The following is a 22,484-nucleotide window of genomic DNA, read 5'->3' on the forward strand; positions in this document are numbered from 1 at the left end:
TGCTCCGCCCCGGCAGCGGCTCGTGGCTGCTGCACCTGGCTGGGAGCGTGTGGCGATGGCGACATGGGGCTGGCTGGCTGCAGCAGCTGCGGCCCAGCCACGCCAGCTCCGTGGCGCGCGCCTCCGCCCCCAACACCCCCTTCCGCCGCCCCTCCAGTGCCCTCGCACCCTGAGGCCACTGCCTACCTGGCCTCAATGGGCGCGCCGGCCCTGCAGAATACCTGTTGATCCTAGCTGTAAGCTCATTCATGTAGGCACATATCCAGAAATCTTTAATATTCCAGAAATAATGCAATTTCTGGAGTTCTGCCCCAGTATCCATCAAATAGCTTGTTTACATTATCTAATAAAAATGTTCCTGAGTTTCATTTTCCTTTTTTTTGAATAGCAAGAAGAAATACTTTGAGAAACTGAATTTCAGAATACTATGACTAATCTTAGAAAACTGTGGTCAACCCAAAACAGTCCAGTTAAGTAAAGCAGGATACATTTCCATTTTAAAAAAGGCTTGGGACTATATTCCTAAAACCACAAAGAAGACACCAAGAGACTTAGTTATTAGATCTGTGCCCCAGGAATTTGTTATCAGGCAGGAGTCTGAGAAAACAAACTTTGTTGTACAAAATCCAGTAAAAAATATACATGTAATAAGAATTAGAATACATATACAAAATTCAGTGCTACCTGATATATGAAAGATCCTCTTCAGGAGACTGTACAATGCTCTGCTATAATTTAAAGCCAGAAGTTTTTTTCCATTCAAGATACCTTCTAGGTGAAAATCTTCACAAAATTCAATAACTAAGGTTTTGGGAAGGTCATAATCCTCACCCCCGCTCCACATATACCCTCCGAGATAGCTGTAAAAGCACTCATTTCAAACAGCAAAACCATAGAGTGCTACATGACAAGATGCTTTATATACAATTTGGCTAAAGAAACTCTTTAGCAGCACCACTCTTTAACAGGAAAGTCCACATGCTGCCAAAGTTTTGGTGGGAGAATATGGAAAACCGTCACTACACTTCCTTTTCTGTTACCTCAGCAAGAACCCCCGTTATTCCCAAAACCTTAGTTCTCTGTTGCTCCATACACACAAGTGCTGCCATTTGTAGGGTCAGTGGAGGAAAAGGAATGACGTTAATTTTCCCAGGCTTTATTTTCTCCAGTTGCTGTTCAGGAGCTAGGGGTGCATTAATGGTGGACATCCTCTCACTCGTTTTCTCAGCTAGCCAGGGCATTGTCCTCGTCACCTGTCTCAGTGTTCTCCAATAAAGCATGATGAACATGGTAACCACTGAGAGGCAACACTGGATCTTTTTTAGCAGCAGAAGTCAACTGGTTCCAGGTGACACTGATGTTTTTAAAAGCATGAAGAAAGAAAATGCCTATAATTATAGTGACAAATCCACTTAAGGTCCCAGTGATATCACCAAGCGCCATGCTACTCCATTCCTTGAAAAGGATGACGGAGCAGATCACCACAGTGGTTGTGAAGAAGACATAATAAATGGGTGTCACCAGAGATGTATTAAATGTATCCAGCGATTTGTTGAGGTAGTTAATCTGTGTACCGACAGACAGGACCAATACCGCCCCCAAAACATATACAAGTGGATGTTGGAAGACAGGTTTGTGAGACCAGAAGTCTTTAATGGCAATACCCAGGCCCTTGACGGAGGAGACGGAGAACGAACCAACCAGCGAACAAATGGAGATGTAGGCCAGTATATTCGTTTGACCGAACTTGGGAGCAACAAAACAAACGAGCACCAGTGAGATCACCATTATAATAATGGCAAATGTCAGGAACGCTGTTTGGGGAGAGAAAGAGAAGCGGGGGGAGGGGGGGAGAGAAGGGATGTTACATAATGCGAATTCAACATTAACCAGCAACGGCAATTGCATTTTGTCCAAAGCATCACAGCAAAACAGCCCCATGCTGACAAATAAAGTTTCCTTACTACCAGCTACAGAATAATAATAATAACAACAACAACATTCAATTTATATACTGTCCTTCAGGACAACTTAATGCGACACTCGGAGCGGTTTACAAAGTACGTCATTGTTATCCCCACAACAACCATCACCCTGGTGAGGTGGGTGGGGCTGAGAGAGCTCCAAGAGAGCTGTGACTGACCCAAGGTCACCCAGCTGGCTAGCTTTGTGTATGTGCAACATTTGCCACAGCTTGCAGTGGGAGTTGGGTGCGTGCATGAGGATCTAGACCACAGGCAGTATCTCAGTGTATTATATTTACAACATGCAGATGCAGCAAGACTTTTAACATGCCACACGCCAGTGTTTTCTGTGTTGCTTCTCCATACTGAAGACTTCATTTGTGGTGATTTTTTCCTATTAAAAACACAGTTGCCACATCAAACTATTCTGTCTGAAGAGCAAAGTGCTGTTGAGACTTCCCAGAGCTACTGCCCCTTTAACAAAACAAATCTCTTTCCCATTTGATTAATTACTTCCCCCTTTCCAGAGTTTGTCAGGTTCTTACCCAGTACTCATGCACAAATGCTTGTTTACCAACTGGGTGTGACAGTGAAACCCTTTTTTATAAGGAAATACTTTGCAACAAGCCAAATCACTGAACTTCTCCTTCCCCTTTATTATTATTTTATAAATACTGTTATAACAATATCCAGCACAATTTTAAAAATGACTAGTGATTTTTTAAAACCTTTGCACCAAGCCAAAGAAGGCACATGTGCATAAAGCATGGGTTTTTATGGGACATATTTATTAGAGGGAAGGGCAGAGTTTATTTTTCTGGGAGCTACTTAGTTTTTCTTCAAAAGCACAGGAAGCTACCAGTCACTCTACAGTGGCTCAGAGGTAAAACCAATCACAAAATGGCAGCATGTACAAAAAGTAAAGTGTTTCAGAGTAGGTCTGCAGTGCTCAGAAGGGGAAACCTTTCCTCTGCTGTTTTCCCAAACCAAGCCACTCTCACACCCCAAAACTGTGACTTGCCATGCAAGGGGAAATATACAGTTACCGCTATGCTTTCTCTGGTCATAGATCCAGAGGAGTTAGTCATGTTAGTCTGTAGTAGACATGGGCACAATCCAAAAAAAATTCCGATCTACCTGCCGAACGCAGGTAACCGATTCTAACCGATCAAGTCTCGTTTCCGGTCTGGAATCGGGGAGGCCAAAGCGGGAGAGCGCCCCTCTGTTTCCAGCGATATAGGAACGGTGGATGGTGGCAGCAGCCGCCAGGCCCGGTGGGCAGGGGGAGGTAGTGATGAGCCGCCTCCCCTCAGGGAGGGAGGGGACATTCACACACACACACACAGAGTAGAGGGGGGGAGTTTTTAACCTGGCAACGAGCCGCCTCCCCTCAAGGAGGGGACATTCCCAGGGCCGAATCTATGGTTGCCAGCGCCCAGGGAAACTGTAGTCAGGCTCTTGAACATGCACGCTCCTGGGTCGCCCCCCCCCCGCCCACACAGCAAGCCGGCTGTCCTGGTGCGCTGCGGAGCTGGCGGCAGCGCTAGTGGCTTGGAGGCTGCCCACACCGTTCACCTGACTCTGTTGCCCCGGAAATAAATTACTGGTGCCAGAGTGTCTGCAATTCCGAACAGAAACTGACCCATCTGATCAAGTCCCGAACAAGCAAACTCCCGAACGCTGGATCGGATGCCATGGATGGAACCGATTAGCTGAGTCACGATGGCGCAAATACCAAAATCGGGGTTTTTTTGAAATCGTAATTCAGATCGGGCCCATCTCTAGTCTGTAGTAGCAAAATAGTAGAGTCCAGTAGCACCTTTAAGACTAACCAACTTTACTGAAGCATAAGCAGGGCTCATTTAGAGGGGGGACGCACAGGAATGCAGTTCCGGTAGTTCTCCAAAGAGGTCACATGACAGGTGGCTCCGCCCACCTGATTTCGGCCTGGATTTGACCCAAAATGTCCAGGATTGGGCCTGAAACAGCCAGGATTGGTCCCAAAATGGCCAGGATCAGGCCTCTGACTGGTGGTGGATCACTCTCCCCGCTCAGCAGTGGCCCAATTCTGACCATTTTGGGACTCTTTTCAGCCATTTTCAGTCTTTTTGCCATTTTGGGCCCAATTTCGGCCCTGAATGGCCAGGATTGGGTCCAAAACAGCCAGGATAGGTGATGTCAGGAGGTGTGGCATATGCAAATCAGTTATGGCAATGATGCACTTCTGGTGATGGCAAGGGGCGTGGCATATGCTGATGACTTATGCTAATGAGTTCCTGCAGCTCTTTTTCTACGAAATGGCCCCTGAGCATAAGCTTTTGAGAACCACAGTTCTCTTCATCAGATGCATCTGACGAAGAGAACTGTGGTTCTCGAAAGCTTATGCCTCAATAAAGTTGGTTAGTCTTAAAGGTGCTACTGGACTTTTTACTATTATGCTTCCCCTGGAAAAAGCAAATAGCAGCTTTGTGGCAGAGGGAAAGAGTTAATAGCATACTCTCTTCTCATCCAGAGAAGGATGCATGGGTGAAGGAAAAGGAGAGGCAGATGGGAAAGGATGCTGACGTTGTTGTCTCCCCATCCACAGGAATGGTGCATGATTAAGCTTGTCTCCTCCTCCTCCTCCATAAAAAAAGAGAAAGAGAAGAGATGCAACTGCTTTAAAGGGAAGGATAAGACAGTGATTACAGAAGCAATAGGAAAGGGTGGGTGGAGAACTCCTGTTAATTGGTTGGAGAGTGACTGGTCACTCCTGAGGGATCTTCTGGCTACCCTGCCTGGCCTATTAAATGTTGGGTGGAACCCCCATTTCAATTCCACTTGATGTGGAGAAGGAGAAAGCAACACAAAAAGGTTATAGTGTGGAACCAGCCTCAGGCTAGCATTTTTAAGCAGCTGTAAACCAAGAGCACATCTGCAGTTCAACTCTTTCTAGACAACTCTCCCCAGCCAGGATGGTTTCCCCCCCACCCCCCAAAAATATGTATGCTGTGGCACTTAACCTCTGGTCTTGTGGTTTCTAAAATCTGACATACAGCTTTGAAAATGTCATGCCAACATGTTTACTCATGGCCTCCAAAGTTATAGTTTCTTCTGCAAATTTAGCTGCCAGAATTATTTTGTCAAGCAGGAAATTGGAGGGAGGAGATTTAACCCTTTCCTTCCTTGCAATTTTCTCACTGGAAAAAACAACCCCTGAGCTTGCGGGTACCTGTATATTTTTTCCCCTAGTGGAGGTAACAGCACTGGGACATGGCTTTTCCAAGCGAGAAAATGGCAAGGAAGGATAAGATTGAAGTTTCCCTCCCCACATCCACCCATTGATAAAAGAATCTTGAGAGCTAAATTTGCAAAAGAATAAAGTCATTTAAAATAAAACAAGAAAGCAAGCGCCATTTGCAGCTGGCATCTCAAAAGGTCCCCCTTGTGGGGCAGCTGCCTGAGAAGACTGGCACAGCTATTTCTTTTCCACTCTGACCAAAACGCTTCAGCAAACATTATTTTTGCTGTTCTCAGATGCTACATTTTGTCTCTTTGGAACTTGTCTTTGTGAAGTCCACTTTCCAGAGAGATCCCAGATCCTTCTGTGAATATTTAGCCTTTGATAAATGTGTAAATCTCGAGTCCTTGTATATATGGAAATAAGCAAACAAAATGCATGTTGTCTTTAACCCATGTTGTAAAATGTAAACCTGCTCCCATCTTCCAGTGTTCAGGCCACTGAATACAAAGGCACTGAGATTATTTTTGAAATTTGCTTGATTTTATTTTACTGACATTCGTTCAAATTTACATTTACCTTTTTCACATGACTGACAGTTCATCATTCTACACAGAATAACATCCTTCTAAGTCAACTGAAGTCAACGGACTTAGAAGGGTGCGAGCCTGCTTAGGTTGGCACTGTGGGTCTCACTAAGAGCCAAGCTACAAGTGATGCCTGACACAGGTCGGACACTTGTCAGCTTCCCTCAAGTTTGATGGGAAATGTAGGCATCCTGGTCTTGCAGCTGTAAAGGAAAGCCAAGTTGTAAAACATTTCCCATCAAAACTGACAAGTGTCCAACCTGTGCAAGGCGTCACTTGTAGCTTGGCTCTAAGAGTCAAAGCAAAGATGGAAGGGGACCATATCTCAGCAACAGTGTCCATCCTTTGCATACAGAAGGTCTTGGCATCTTTGGTTAAAAAAATGCCAAGTTGATGGGCTAAGAAAGATCCCTGCCCAATAAGCCAAGTTCAGGTGTCAGGGCAGAACCCTCCCCATACCACACCACCAGGGCTTTTTTTCAGGGGGAACGCAGGGGAACGGAGTTCCAAAACCTCTTGAAAATAGTCACATGGCTGGTGGCCCCGCCCCCTGATCTCCAGACAGAGGGGAGTTTAGATTGGCGCGGAGGCCAATCTAAACTCCCCTCTGTCTGGAGATCAGGGGGCGGGGCCACCAGCCATGTGACATTTTCTCTGAGGGCAACCCACTGAGTTCCACCACCTCTTTTCCCAGAAAAAAAGCCCTGCACATCACTGTTGATGTGAAGGTGATATAATGGGGGGAAAGCACATTGTGGGCCAGTATCGGTGCCTGGCATAAAGGTTTATGGATGGGATCACACAAGACTTGCTCTGCATAAGGTCTGTGCATGGTGGGGAGATGGAAGCCCTCATTGATATGCCTATTTATAGGAATACGCCTGGCCAGCCATCAGGAATGCCAGACAATGACACTGCAACTGGGCTCTGCGTGTCAAGTCCAATAAGCGTAGGGACATCTACTGGTTCTACATGAATGAACAAATCTGGATGACGCTAGAAAATTTAGTAAAAGTTTTTCACAGTATTTACTCATGCCAAAGAGACTACACAAGTGACCAACCTGGATCTTTCAGTTTTAGTTCCATCTCCTCCAACGATGTGACTTCTTCCTCATTAGGAACATGAATTAATATTACAATGGCCCCCAAAATGCATAAGACGCAGCCCATTTTCCCATGAATATTGAGCTTTTCATCCAAAAACCAGGAAGATAACAATGCGCTGTTTGGATTTTTAAAGAAAGGAAGGCAAGATGTATTACACAAAAACTGAACACTAAACGTAACAATAAAACAAACTGTAAATTCAGAATTGTTAGAATCATTAAGAGCCAAGTAAACATCCTATTTAAAACATGTGCTTGAACATCTTAAAGACACTATGACCAGACATATTTCTACCCAATGGCTTAGATCCAGACAAGCATTGCCCTGGGGGCAGGGATTTCCACCCGAGGAGCCGAAGTTCCTTGTCCCCCTCTTCCACAGCAGCCTGAAATGCCCCCCTGTAATATGGGGCCCTCAAAACAGTATTTCAGGGGACATTTTAGGCTGCCACAGGAGGAGGGGAAAACCAAAGTCTTCAGGTCAAAATCATTGCAGCTGCAGAAATGCTAGTTTGTATCTGTCAACAAGAAAAGGAAATGCAAATTATTGAAGGGACGGGTGGGCATGAGCACATGTGCATCTCCCAATAGCTGAACAGAATTTTCCTGCCTCCTTCCTCTCACTGTTCACCACCAAATGCTGCTCCTGGGAGACAGGAACTCTTTAGGATGGAAAGTCGGGGGTAGGCAGCAGAAAGAGGGAGCTACTAAAAATGGACAGTTTAGTCTGGATCCCTCCACAGTCTCTGCTAACATACACATTGGAGCCAGGTGCCTGTGTGAACCACGCCCAGATGGTTCACCTTCTCATTGACTTCTAGGTACTCTAGTTCAAATATTAATTATACAGACTAAACTGAGATGATCACATCATTCTAATGTGGTGCTTAATGCTGCAATACTCCATTACACAGCAAGGAATGCAAAGGGTGCTAGAAAAAACATTTGTTTCATTACAGAAGCTGATAGGATCCTTGATCTAATTCAGACAGGAAACAAAAGGCACTCTCAGGGGACGTATGGAACAAATGTGTGAAGACTTGATGAAAGAAGTGTGTGTGTGTGAGCATGTGTGTGTGTGTAGATTACTTGCAAAGACAAATGTGCATTCTGGGATTATACAACCAAATGCACACCACCTCTCCATAACTTATTGCATTGACTTAGTGTAATCCACCTTGAATCTCAGAGAGAAAGGAAAACTATAAATAACGTGAAACAAACATATAAATAAAAATATAGGAACAGCCCTACGGGATCAAACCAGGGATCCGTTTAGATCTTCTGTTTCCAACAGTGGCCAGCCAAATGTTTTTGGAAGGCCCAATAACATTCCATTAAGCAAGCAGTCCAAGCACAAGTTTGATTGATTGGTCAATACAACACTGGTAATATGACCCTTTAGCACATCAGCTTCATAACTCCACCATAAATCCACTTCATAAATCCACCACCTGGACTGAACCACATAGTGTTTAACATAATGTACTGGACATGCAGACAAGAAAAATGAACTTTGGCACTAGGTTGTACCCACCTTACAAGAACGCTCAGCGCACCCAGTGGCGTTACCAAAGTTGCAGGTGCAAAGGTATAAGCAGCAAAGTTTGCTGCCTCTCCTATTCCCACTGCAAAAGAAACGTGCATTCATTAAAAATGTTGATTTGTCAATAGTTAAAAGCATACTGTTGCCATCAGATAAAAAGGAAGTGCTAATATATAGGGATGTGCAATTCAGGATCAGTATTCCTTTTAAAATACTGAATTTTACCTGATTCAGTAAAATTCAGTATTACCGAACTCGAAAGGGAATACCGAATCAGCTTTGGTATTCCCAAAGTCAAGTTCACTGAACAAATCCAGGTTAATTTGGTAAACTTCAGTAATAGCGGCTGGGTTGACCCTTTGCTAAGGAACAGCAAAGAAACACGGTTTCCTGCCTTTTTTTTAACTACATGGGGGAAGGGGGGAAGAAGGAAGGAAGGGGGAGTGAGAGGCCAATCCTTGCAGGCACCCTCCTTCTCTGGCCAATGGGATTCTCTAGAAAAAGAGTGCCTTTTTAAAACTGCCCTGAAAGGAGTTAAATAGGCAGACTTGTCTCAGAGCAGCCTCCATTTTGTGGCTGCCTGGAGAGATCTGAGACTCTACCTGCTGCTGCCTATGGACTCTCTCTCTCTCTCTCTCTCTGGAGTCTGGCCTGGACCTGGCCTGCTTTGGACTCGATGTGGACTGCAAGTGGATCCTGCTGCCCAGTGGATTCCTTCCTGCTGCTGCCTGCTGAGACCTGCTCATGGAGGACTTCTGCTGCTGCCCAGTTTGAGAGTCGTAGACTCACTGGTTTTTTTCTCTCTTTGAGGGGAGGGGGTTAGCCTGGTGTCTGGGAGGGATAGGGTTGGAGGGGGAGTTTTTTGCTGTGTGAGGAGCTGTGTGAGGAGCGCTTTGGTTGAACTTTTGTGCGTACTGAAGTTAGTTACAGTTCATTTTGTTGCTTGTTCTTCAGGGTATGTATATGTCTTTTTTGTTTTATCCTGTTGTGGATAATTGGTTGCTTGGTGTTATAGTTCCAGGAAATTTTATTAAATGCACCTGTTTTTGCAGGTTGTTCTTTGTGTGTGGGGGGGGGTGCTGTTCCCCCCTATTGTTGGGGCTTGGGGTGCTGCTCACTGCTTTTTGCTTCGTGTTTTTTGCTGGGTTCCATTTTCTGTTGCCATAAGTTTGGTTTGGTGTTCAATTGTTGTTGGTCCAGGGTTGTTCTTCGGGGGAGGTGGGCATGTTTTTCTGGGGTGCTTGGTTTAGTTTAGCTTTAATTACCTAGTGGTATTTGGGTGTACTTTTTGGGTATCCTGAGAGGGTTGGGAAGTGCGAACTTTTAAAAAGTGTTTTTAAGCTAGACTAGTTGTAGGTCTTGTAAAGCAAAACTTAATTGGTAGCTTTTAGGGACCAAAGAGAGTTTTCTGCCCCTTTAATAGGCTTGTGTAGGAATTAAGAAAAGTTCAGGTTCTACTTAAATTCTATAGAGAAATAGGCCGCCCATTAGTGCATTTAGTTTAACTAGGTTTTCCCTGCCCACCTTTGGCTCCCTGGGAGCCAGGCCAGGCACATTAGAAGGAGGTTTTTTGTCACAGACTTACCTGTAGATTGGGGTTCAGGGTAGCTTGATTCCTGAAGAGGAATTAAGCTGCTTGCTAGTGTAATGCCACCACATGCCTAAATAGGAAGTAACTTTTGAGAGGGATAAGTCTAAAAAGAAGTTTGGATAATATTTCCTTTTATACCTCCTACTCCAGAAGTTCATTTGCCAACTTAAACACAACAGAAAAATTCTGAAGCAAGACCATTTCTATATTTTCTTGAAGTGGTAATGTTTAATGGCAACTCTGTTATTGCTGAGGGAGGGGCTGTGAGTAAGTGGTAAAGCAGCTGCTCTGCCATGCGGAAGGTCCCAGGTTCAATCCTGGGCATCTCCTGTTAACAGGATCGGGAAGCAGGCGATGTGAAAGATCATGGAGATCCACTGCCAGGCAGAGTAGACAACACTGACCTTGACAAACAAATAGACTGACTCACTATAAGGCAGCTTCACATGTTCAAATAGCTGCAGTCAGGGCTCATTTCGAGGGGGAACACACCAGAACACCATTCCGGTAGTTCCCCCAAGTCAAGTGGCCCTGACCACCTGACTTTAAAACATTTTGGGCCGTTTAGGCCTCGATTGGGGCCAAAATGGCCCCAATCGGGGCCGCAACGGGCCTAAAATGGCCATTTTGGACCCGTTTCAGCCTGGATAAGGGCCAAAATGGCCAGGATTGGGGCCAGAACAGCCAGGATCAGGTTGGTGCAGGGTGGGGGAACCCTCCCCTGCCTAGCACTGATCTGGTCCAGGCTGTTTTGGCTGTGATCCAGGCCCAGGCCATTTGGGGCCCTTTTTCGCCGGGATCAGGACCAAACCCACCAGGATTGGGTTGGTGCCAGGTGGGGGACCCCTTCCTTGCCCGGCACCACCCCGATCTGGGCCATTTTGGGCCTGTTTTGGCCTGGATTGGGGGCAAAGGCCCTGATCAGGCCACTGCCAGGTGGGGGAACACTCCCCCATCTGACAGCAGCCGAATCCTGGCCATTTTGGCCCGATCAAGGGGTGTAGCATATGCTAATGAGTTATGCTAATGAGTTCCTGCAGTTCTTTTTCTACGAAATGACCCCTGGCTGCAGTAAAGCATTACAGATTTCTTGCAGAAAACCTTTTGATATGGTATATGTGTACACACTTCTTCACACTTGTTCGGGAAACCTGGTTGAGAGAGATTTGCCAAGCAAGAAACACTGGCATTTCCTATGTGTGTGTGTTAACTGTCATCAAGTTGCAGCAAGCTTAAGGGGGCCACAGGGTTTTCAACTCCAAGAGACTAACAGAGGTGGTTTACCATTTACTACTTCAGCTAGCAACCCTTGACTTCCTTGGCCATCTTTTATCCAAGTACCAACGATCCAAGTACTAAATAACAATCCCGCTTAGCTCTCAAGATCTTATAAGACTGGGTAGCCGCTGTAACATCTGCAGCTGCCCTTCCAGAGATACAATGAATACACATAAAGGAGCTATTTTAATACTTACTTGACAGAAGCCCTGCCCACCATAACCATTCCTTCAGGTACAAATATCCACCCTGTCCTGCAAAAGAATTATTTTCAATTAAAATAATGTAGAAAGACTTTGAACAGGGCCCTGAAGTGCACCTCTTGAACGTTTTACATTTTTAATGACAGCCCTTAACTGATTCTTTATCCCAGCACGACTGTCATTCAGAAATATTTTGTAAAAACTTAAATAGTAATCAAATTAGCTTGTGAAGTAATCAAATTAGCTAGTGAACCTTGTCAGTCCTAATAAATGCATATGATAAAGGCAAAAATAATAAATATGCACAACTCTGAGTTAGATTCAAATACTCCCAAGCGAGTCTTCCTTAACAGAAGAGAATATTTGGATTAAATTTAGTATTTTATTTTTTAAATTCTGATATATTATCTTTGACCAATTTTCTTTTAAGTGTATTAGCTATATTATTGTCCTGCTTAGATTCTTACATCATAGGTTTATTTCATCATAAATGCTGTATGCCGTATGCCGTATGTTTCTGAACATGCATTTTCCGGTCGGAGGCTAGGGGGTCAGACCCACCAGAGGGTTTTCCATGGGTACTAATTAAATTAACATTCGATTTATACACCACCCTTCAGGACAACTTAACACCCACTCAGAGCAGTTTACAAAGTGTGTTATTATTATCCCCACAACAATCACTCTGTGAGGTGGGTGGAGCTGAGAGAGCTCTGGAAGAGCTGTGACTGACCCAAGGTCACTCAGCTGGCTTCAAGCAAAGGAATGAGGAATCAAACCCAGTTCTTCAGATTAGAGTCCTGCCGCTCTTAACTACGACACCAAACTGGCCAATCAGAATTGATTTTTTAAAACTGATTAACGTGCTTTACGTGCAACATTAATAGTCCATTAATAGAGTGGGGAATCAAACCTGGCTCTCCAGATTAGAGTCCTGCTGCTCTTAACCACTACACCAAACTGGCTGTCACACCAAACTGGCTAGAAGTATTTCCACCTGTGGAGTACAAATTTCTTATCTCTAACTGCAACCCAGTATGTTCCCCAGTGCTGTTCTCGAGGGTCAAGCACAGTATTTTGGGCTCTAGGGGGAGGAAGAAGCAAGAAACTTTCTGCCAGCAGAACACGCCTGTAGATCTTGACCTATATTTAATTTTGCTGCTGCCAGTATATTTAATATTAATTTTATATAGTAACAGGTTAATTTTTGGTTCCTAAGGAATATTTAAGTGAGATTTTTTCTGTCTTGGAGCGTAAACCATTGGTATGTAAATGTAGGGGAAAAAACTGGATGCAAGAATGAACCAAAGTCTAGCTAAACTTTCATAATGCATTCTTCATGGGATTCTATAAGGGGGAAGTAATACCTATTTCTTACATCAACTCTCAAAATCCCAGTTACCACTACAGAGAAACACCAGGTAACGCTGGGTTTAAGAACACTGTAAAAACCAGAAGGTGTTCGCGTTACACAGTATCCTGACACAAATACAGCTCTTGAGCTTTAAAGGTACATTTCAAAACAAACAGAAACTGTGATTTTTGATTTCTGAATTTTTAAAAAGGATATTTCTTTAAACGTTGTAAACCAGAAAACATTTCTTACCAGCTCTAAGGGTTCCTTTTTCAGCTAATCGCAAAAGGCCCTTCTTTTTCAGTATAAAACTGGAACCAATAAAGATACTGGAGCTTATGGCCAAGGCTGCGCCTAAAAATAAGCTGTATTTGCTTCTTGTGGGTGCAGAAACATTCAGCTTTGTATCATTGAGGTATCCACTAGAATAAGGAAAGAAAGGTACTTGCAGCGCAGATACATTGAAGATTTGGCACCATGCGTGGGCGTTGGCACAAATCAGAGGAAACACATAACCTAGGAAAGAGGGGAGAAATACTTATTCTGTTGAAACATGCCAAATTGAAAAGACTGTGAAATAAATGTTTCAATGACCAACAAAGACTGTTTTATGGAAGGCACAATTCCTTGCCCCTGCAACTTTTTGTAAAGCTTGGCTCTTCAAGGCAGCAGCAACTTCAACTCACCAGAATTTGTCCCATACCCTATATACTTTGGTGGTGGGCTGAACAGACAAGTTTTGAAACCTTCTATTTGGTAGGACAGCAAACGGGAAAAAAATCTATGTTTTGGAGGAAGTCAGAGAACTTTGCTGAGATTTCTTGCCCGGACACTGTATTCATTGCTAGGACATTGGGATGCTGGAATGGTATTGCCTGGGATTAGTACCATCCTACATGGACACTGGTTTTGCTAGTCATCTTGTGTTATGTAAAGCTTTATACACACCAACAGCCCTGCATAAATAAAAAAGTGGCTAGTCATTGCCTCAACCTACATATTTTTAAAGAGATGGTACCCTAACCTGGATATACCCTGACTTGGATAGCCCAGGTGAGCCTGATCTCGTCAGATCTCAGAAGCTAAGAAAGGTCGGCCTTGGTTAGTAATTGGATGGGAGTCCAGCGAAGACCAGGGTTGCAGAGGTGGGCAATGGCAAGCCACCTCTGTTCGTCTCTTGCCATGAAAACCCCATTGGGGGGTCACCATAAGTCACTATGACTTGACAGCACTCTCCATTCTATAAAACACACAAATTTCCAGTACTGTCCCCTTACAAGGAAACTAATCTTTTAAAGCCATTTCTAGAACTACTGCTTATGGAAGCAGAGTAGATGAACCAATGATGGTGGGAGGCGGGAATCTCAACATTCCTTTTCCCAACGGAAGTAGAGCATTTTACTTGTCTTTAGGGATGCATATGAATATATAAGAAAGCTGGCCTTTCATTGAGAAAGAACATTGTTCCATTTCTCCCATATTGGGTACTTTAACTGGCAGAACTTCTCCAGGGTCTCTTGGAAGGTTCTTTCCTAGCCCTGCTTCTGTGGAGAACCACTGAATGTGGACCTTTGGCATACATCACACATGCTCTACTACTGAGCATTAACTTCCACTCTCCTTAAATGCAATTGTGACCCCCCCCCCTTACACACTGCCACCCACCTAAACCTCCCTCCACAGGTAGTTAAGAGCAGTCATAACAGACCACCTGTCTAACCTCTATTTATCAGGTTGAGAGCCGTGACCCGAATCCACACGGGGTCCTCCCCTCTCCTCTTCCCAGAGGCTCCAGCAGACAGGCTCCCGATCTTCACACAACTCCTTGCCCAGCTACAGCCCAAGGCTATTAAGACAAGGGAGCTCAGTGTTTACTCCCTCTATACGCTGCCACCATTTAATTAATTAAAGCCCACTGGTCATGATGACCGGAATGCCTGATGTTCATGTTTGTGTTTTATTTCCCTTCAGCCAACAATTTCAAGCCAGCCAGGGTGAACACAGAAACAGGAATAAAATTTTATTCATAATAAGTTTAACATAGGAGTGAATGATTTAAAATACATAGAAATATTGGTGTTAGGAGGTGCACATATAACCCCACACTCTTATAACAATGGATTGTTATACTATAAATTAATATTTCCATGCTTTATTGTTTTATTAATAAGAGTAAAAAGCCCCCATCTCCGCTAACTCCATCATTTTCACAATCCAGTCATTCATTGAAGGCAATATTGTACTTTTCCATTTTTGTGCATATAGAAGCCTAGCTGCTGTTGTCATATATGGAAATAAGATACCATGTTTATTTTCCAGCTGTTTGTCCATTAGTCCCAACAAAGGCTCCTGGTTTAAATTGTATATTCATCTTCAGAATTTTCTGCATTATCAGTTATACTACAAATTAACAGGTGTCAACAACCAGCTATACTGGCTACTCCTCAGCAGCTCCAAAACCTTCCCTGCCTTAACAAATTCCAACTGTCCCAAGCCCAACATTCTGCCAGCTCTCATTGGCTGTTCTTCAGGCAAGGTGGAGCTGGAGCTATTGCTGTCCATTACAGCAATGTAAGAGAATGTTAAAAAGATGGCAATCTTTAAGATCCCTGTTCACCTGAAAACAACCTTTAGATTATTTACTATACTGTAGTAACACCTCCTCTACATTCTATGCAAATACAAAAACACAGACAATTATCAAATTATCATCAAAGTGTCAAAAGAACACAACATCAAGCCTTAATTTTGTTGACAATCTCACTCAGCGGATTTTACATTGATTAATATTGATTTTTAAGCATTCTAAAAAGAACAGATTACATTGCTTGATACTGGATAGGTGGACCTCTTATGAATGAAGTGGTACAGCCATTTTGCCACTTTAGGCAGGATTCTACACAGGATGGATATAAGTGTAACTTTGCAGTCAATCAGCATCACCCACAAAATGAAGGAATGCTTCAAACTTTGCTCAGCTAAGTGGTAGGTATCACCTACAGTACATAAAAGTTACGACTATGACTGCATATTAAGAAGCCACTATTCCACAGACCTTGCTAAGCAAAACAATACAAAACAAATTTAAAAATTGTTTATCCAAAACCATACCTATCAGGAAGTAAATCCCACTCAATTTAAAGGGTTTTACTAGTACACAAAACAGATAGGATTGGTTTATAAGCTTAAAACAAATTTCTTGCTGATTCATATTTATTTTGCAAATGAGGGAAAGGTACAAGCAGAATCAAATGTAAAATAGTTAACTTGTCTTAAGGAGTGACTAGATAGTAGTGAGACCTACTAGAATCATGGGCTCCAATGATTTTCTCTTGGAATAACTATGTAAGCACAGTTGTATGTAGAACAAGTATGTTTCCATCTGAATAGTTTGGTAATTATCTTTTTAATATCTTTAAAATGAATTTGGTATAGTAGTTTTTTCTTTCCTAATTAGTAAGACTGTCATTTAATACACAAACAAAAAATCCACAAATATTAATTGCATCAATGGCCATAATTTGCTTCTCTGAGCACTTGTGTTTTAAGACGAGTACAATAAAAAGGGTTTTTAAAAATCATAGGAACGCCTTTAAAGTACAGAAATGTGAAAATACCAAGACAGTCTTCTGGAAGTGGTATTACACCATTTAATTTGAACAAACTTTCAGCAAATGGGGACTGTAGCAATGCATAATCTGTATTATAAATTCAAAAAAAATGCCTGTTACTTGACCAAAATTCATTTTTTTCTTATCTTTTGAAAAGTAGAATATCTAAAGTTTTTCTCATATACTCAGTTTATCATCCTCTTTACAGACAGCCAAAGAATCTCTTTGAATTCTTTATGGATGACAGCATCTCTTTCTGTCCTTGCTAACCATTTCGTGTACTGTAGAAAAGAGAGGGAAGAGGCAGGTGATACAATAGAAGAGCACGTACGGTGCTATGGCCTACCAATTTTCAAGTGGCTACTAGCAACAGAACTAACCAGGGCTTTTTTTCTGGGAAAAGAGGTGGTGGAACTCAGTGGGTTGCCCTCGGAGAAAATAGTCACATGGCTGGTGGCCCCGCCCCCTGATCTCCAGACAGAGGGGAGTCGAGATGGCCCTCCGCGCCGCTGAGTGGCGCGGAGGGCAATCTCAACTCCCCTCTGTCTGGAGATCAGGGGGCGGGGCCACTGACCATGTGACCATTTTCAAGAGGTTCTGGAACTCCATTCCACTGCGTTCCTGCTGAAAAAAAGCCCTGGAACTAACTACTCAGCTTGAACCAGTGTATTACAGCATAAACCAATGTAAGAAAGGGTTTATGAAAAGCAAATGAGAAGATGGTGGGAAAAACAAACACACAAACTGACTGTTGTCCATGATAAACTCATCTGTTTAACTTACATTTACTATGTACACAAGGAAGAAGAGAGAAAGCCAAGGGAGGAGTCGAAGCAAGCTCTGCGGCACAATTGCTCAGTGTTTACATTTATCAGAATGCGCAGAAGTTGCCTCAGAGAGAAGTGCATTTTTTTACCAGCTATGAAGACCTTCGCTGTCAACAGAACATACTTTTTAAAATCAATGTGTGAGCTAAATATTCCATCTGGACAGCGAATTATTTTTTGAATCTCTGGTCGATCAATTTACTTTACATTATATATTTAAAATTATGGTTTGCTTCAATTGTGTGAGAATTTATCATCTTTTTCTGTTTATAACAGGCCTCCTAATTTACAAGTGCAAGGTCATTTATGACCGATGAAGATTGAAGTTACATCGTACTGTATACCACCAATTAGTTTCTGAATTCCTGACTTTAAAATTTGTACAAGGTTGCTTGACTGGTGAAGATTTATACATTGAAACAGGAATGCAACCACCACCCTGTCCCGTTTGCAGCCTGTTTATTCCTTACAGCTTATGTCCAATTGTAATAATTTATGTTTTTTGTAATTTTGTATTTATAATCCTTTTTACAATTTTTGCTGTTTTCAGCTTGTCAGTTCCTTATAGCATATGTCCAATTGTAGTCATTATGGTTTTTGTAATATTGTAATTATAATCTTTTTTTTACAATTCTTGCATTTTTGTATTATATGTACCTTCAAGATTATTTATATATTTCACATTCTTTCTCAGACCTCTAGTACGCAGATTCTCTCTACACAAGACTTCTGACATGTATTCTTCACATGTCGGAGACGCAATATTAGCCAGGAAGCGTAGTTTTAAAAGACAGAGCCAGTGGAGATCTCTCCTGAGGGGACAGATTCTCTCACAGCCCTCTGCCGCCTCTGATGTGCCAGACTGTCTCCTCTTCCGGAGCCTGTGCTCTGCCGAGGCTTGGTTAATTCAAATTTTTAAGCAGCAAGGGCGGCAGGGTAAAAGCTCAAGAAGGAGAGAAAGTCCAGCATGCCAGAGGCAGTGGAGGGCTATAAGCGAATCCGTCCCCTCCAGAATGATCTCCGCCAGCTCTGTCTTTTAAAATTACACTTCCCAGCTAACACTGTGTCTCCTGGGACCTTATGAAAATGCACCTAGACGTCTCATGTAGAGAGACTCTCAGTATCTTCCTTTTTCCTGTTATTCAGAAGTTGCCACCCCTTTTGTTATATTAGTCTCCATGCTCTCGGGCAGAGGTCTTTCACATCACTTACTGCCTGGTCTTTTGTACTGGAGATGCCAGGGATTGAACCTGGAACCTTCTGTATACGAAGCAGAGGCTCTTCCATGGATCCAGAGCTCCTCCCCCAATGACTATATGGGGTCAGATTCTAAGTCTACTTTTTGCTTGTACCCAGGGCTTTTTTTCTGGGACAAGAGGTGATGGAACTCAGGACCGCACAATGACATCACTTTCGGTCAGTTGGAACAAGGGGGGAGTTTTGAAAAGTTAAAATTGCCCTTGGCGAAAATGGTCACATGGCCAGTGGCCCCGCCCCCTGATCTTCAGACAGAGGGGAGTTTAGATTGCCCTCCGCGCCGCTCAGCGGCGCATAAGGCAATCTTAACTCCCCTCTGTCTGGAGATCAGGGGGTGGGGCCACCGGCCATGTGACCATTTTCAAGAGCTGCCGGAACTCTGTTCCACCACATTCCAGCAGAAAAAAAGCCCTGCTTGTATCCCAGTTGATTTTTTGTGTGGAGGTGGTCCTCTGCCGCAGACCATGTTCTTCTGCAGCTAGGTGCTTTCCAGCTCATTAGCTGACACTGGTCTTGCACAAGCAGAGTGCCTGTTGCCCAAAGGCTGCCTCCACAACAGAAGAGAGTGCTGCACTCTCCGAAACTGGGCTTCACATCCAAGGCCCCAATTGCTGATCAAGTCTGTGTAACATACATCATCTCATCCTCATCCACTGCTGGGGTGCAGCACCCACGAGGCATGAAAATGCTACCAGGAGTTTCAGCAACGCATGGATGCTGTGCCCAACCATTAAAGGAACATGCTTCTTAAGCAATTAACTCCAACGAGTTCACTCAGTTGCTCTAAAAGGGCATTCCGTTTTAACAAGCAACAGCCATCCTATAAAAAGTCAGTATCTTGGTTTCCATTCTTGGGTAACTCCCTCAGAAGAAAAACAAAGACTGGTTGATAACTGGCAATAGTTTGGGAAGTCCAGAACGAATGGTTATGGAAGTTAACATATGAACAAAATTCATCTTCAAAGTCCACACGGCACCTATAAATCTGAAATCTCCCTTCTGCCTTGAAAAAAATGGACCAATCCACACAATACACCCCAGTATAATGCCTCAATGTATACTGGATGCAAGGCCTTAATTTATTATTGTACTGTTATACATTTGAACTATCTGCCTGCAGCACCCGACTGCCTTAGGCCTTCTTTCTCCTTGCTGAGACACCTGTTCCCCGCACGAATGTTACGTTTCATCCAATATGGACCAGCCAGAGTCATGCCTATCCATGACAATAACAACAGCATGCTTAATTCAGTGGCAGATCCCCAGACAGTCATCTGGCAATAATTGCAGTGCTATTAGGATCCTCTTTAATCATCTGTTTCATTTCCACACCGAGAGACTCTGGAGGTGAAACCCGCTTCGTATTTTACCTTCTAATGTCTTCTGTTCAATCCACAGATGGGCAGGGATAGCTGGTTGAGTTTAGTGTGTGAAAAGACACTCTGCAGATACTCAAGAGGTGTGATTTATTACATGTTTTAGGGCTATGTGTGGGCAACAAAAAGCGGTTATAATGTATATCCCCCCCCCCACCAGTGATTTCAGATTAAACCTATCCCCCACACCATCTCACAGACCTGTATCATAGAATCTAGTCCAACCCCCTGCACAATGCAGGAAATTCACAAACTCCCCCTCCCACCCCGAGTAGCCCCTGCCCCATGCCCAGAAGATGGCAAAACACCATCGGGATCCCTAGCCAAATTGGTCTGGGTAAAATTGCTATCTGACCCCATGTGGTGATCAGCATTACCCTGGGCATGTAAGAAGGGGCCACAAGAACTGTAGAGAGGGCAAGTCCCTCTGCACATGGTACGGGTTAAGCCCTGATGCACCGATCCCTTTAAAGCATGGCCCGTGCACCTGGATTTTCTGTCCCACTCCATTTTCTTTTCACTTCCATAACTATTTCCTTATCACCTCCCTTCTCCCACCAATGAAGCTCTCAAGCAGCTGTTTGCTCTGCATCTGTAGTCACATAAGTGAGAACCAGTGTGGTGGTGTAGTGGTTAGAGTGTCCGACTAGGATCTGGGAGACCCCGGTTCAATTATCCTCACTCTGAGAAGCTTACTGGGTGATCTCGGATCACTCTGGGCCAAACGAGAAGTGACGAGTTACACTTGAATGGCAAGTGAACAGACTCACGTGTATTCCTCCCTGTTCACTTGCACTCCACTTGCACGAAGTGACTGAGTGGAGCGCAAGTGGAGTGCAAATGAACAGAGAGGAATGCACGTGAGTCTGTTCACTTGCCATTCAAGTGTAACTTGTCACTTCTAGCTTGGCCCTCTAAGCCTAAACCTCCCACACAAGGATTTTCTGAAGATAAAATGAAGAACAGAATGACAGAAGCCTCATGGGCCCCCATCCAGCAGAAAGAAGAGGACCCTGCTGATGAGTTACAATTCATGGGGGGGGGGGCTCCTAGGCAAGAGATGAACAGAGGTGGCTCCCATTGCCTTCCTCTGCATAGCAACATTAGGAGAAAAGGCAGATTATAAATAAGTAAAATGATAACTACAATTCTTACGGCTTGGGTTTTTGCCAGGATTTGGTCACCGACCCAGTTTCCAGTATATGCAGATTTAACTTCCTTCAATATACCTACATTTATTTATTTATCAAGGAGGATTGTACAGTGTAAGTCAAGAGAATCAGTGACTGGGGAATTCAGTAAATAAGGAGTGCAGAAATTTGAGAGCAAGCAGAAATCTTATACCTGTGCGATCCCAGAACCCAAACCAAGGAACATAGGAAAAATGCTGAACAAATGGATAAAAGGTTCATAAAGGACTACGACAGATAATGCAGCAGAGGGTAGACTTTCAACTGCACAAGCCTTGCTCTGAGCACGTCCAGACCGAAGTTCCTCCAACAGCGAGCGATTATAACTAGGCTCCAAGCGTTGCAACGTGCGGTCGCTAGCACGGTCGAGTGTGGGCGACCCAAGCCGGGAATACTCAAGCTATTGCCTCCGCCCCGGGCTCGCCCAAGCCCCGCAGCACTCAGCCAAGGCTGAATGTCTTTAAGAGCGACTTCGCCTTTTTATTTCTGCAACGAGCAGAAGGAGAGTCAACACGAGGCGTCTATTCTCATCCTCGTGGAAAGTTCTACCAGCTGAATTTCTGCCACTCAACACGGGATTGGGGAGGGGGACTTGGGGGGGGGACCCACATTAGTTAGGGTTACGCGCAAAAAGAAACGAGCGCGCAACAGCCTTCCCAGGGCTTTTGTGCGCTTTCGCCGAGAAACAAGGACGCGCGCAAAGAGAGAGCGCGCGCGAGCGCGGCGCCAGCCTCTGAGCACGTGCAGAGGGCGCTGCGCAGCCGAGCCCTTTCGGGCACCCCCCTGCCAAGCGACTGACCTTCGTGGCAAGCCTCCTGGAGCCGCGCCGCCGCCGCGCTTTCCCCCATGGCTGCGCAGCGTTGCCAAACCCGGCACCCGCTTGCGCCCGACGCGCCCGCGACCCTTGCCCCGCTCTCGCGGCCGCTCCCTCGCCGCCGGCTGCGGCCAATCCTAGCGGAGAGGCGGGCGGGAAGGGACCGGCCCGGCCCTGGTTACCTCGGGGTGTGACGCTTGGGACGCCCAACGGAGGGAAGTTTGCGGGGGAAAGGCTTGTTCCGGGAGGGAGCCGGCGGGGCGCGTGCTGCGGCTCTGAGCCAGCGCCCTGAGGCGTGGATATACCCCTCGGTTCCCCCTCCTCCTTCCTCCTCGCAGCAACAACCCTGCGAGGAAACCTGAGAAAGAGCCGCCGGGCCACGGCGGGGCAGGGATTCGAACCCGCGTCTGTCTGCGTCTGGTCAGCCGCTCTGAACGTCACACCATGCTGGGAAATACTTTTGAAAGCCTTCTTGTTGTTTTCACAATCGCTAGCAGAGATTGGGATGAGCAAGATTTGGGTCCCGCGGCGCCTTAGAGACCGGCTAGATTTCCAGGC

The 22,484-nt window shown here is 44.6% G+C and overlaps 1 protein-coding gene across 1 annotated transcript; it reads right to left on the reverse strand.

The window, feature by feature from the left end:
- Window positions 1–596: 596 nt before the first annotated feature.
- On the reverse strand, window positions 597–21,989 carry NIPAL1 (NIPA like domain containing 1). Its single transcript, XM_054990011.1, has 6 exons — window positions 21,912–21,989; window positions 13,104–13,367; window positions 11,492–11,548; window positions 8,417–8,507; window positions 6,835–6,995; window positions 597–1,814 (listed from the first exon to the last, which is right to left on the reverse strand). The coding sequence occupies exons 1-6, from the start codon at window positions 21,958–21,960 to the stop codon at window positions 1,225–1,227; spliced, it is 1,212 nt and encodes a 403-aa protein (XP_054845986.1). The 5' UTR covers window positions 21,961–21,989; the 3' UTR covers window positions 597–1,224.
- Between the last annotated feature and the right edge of the window lie 495 nt (window positions 21,990–22,484).

This window comes from Eublepharis macularius, chromosome 10, assembly GCF_028583425.1.
Source record: "Eublepharis macularius isolate TG4126 chromosome 10, MPM_Emac_v1.0, whole genome shotgun sequence".
Classification (NCBI taxonomy): domain Eukaryota; kingdom Metazoa; phylum Chordata; class Lepidosauria; order Squamata; family Eublepharidae; genus Eublepharis; species Eublepharis macularius.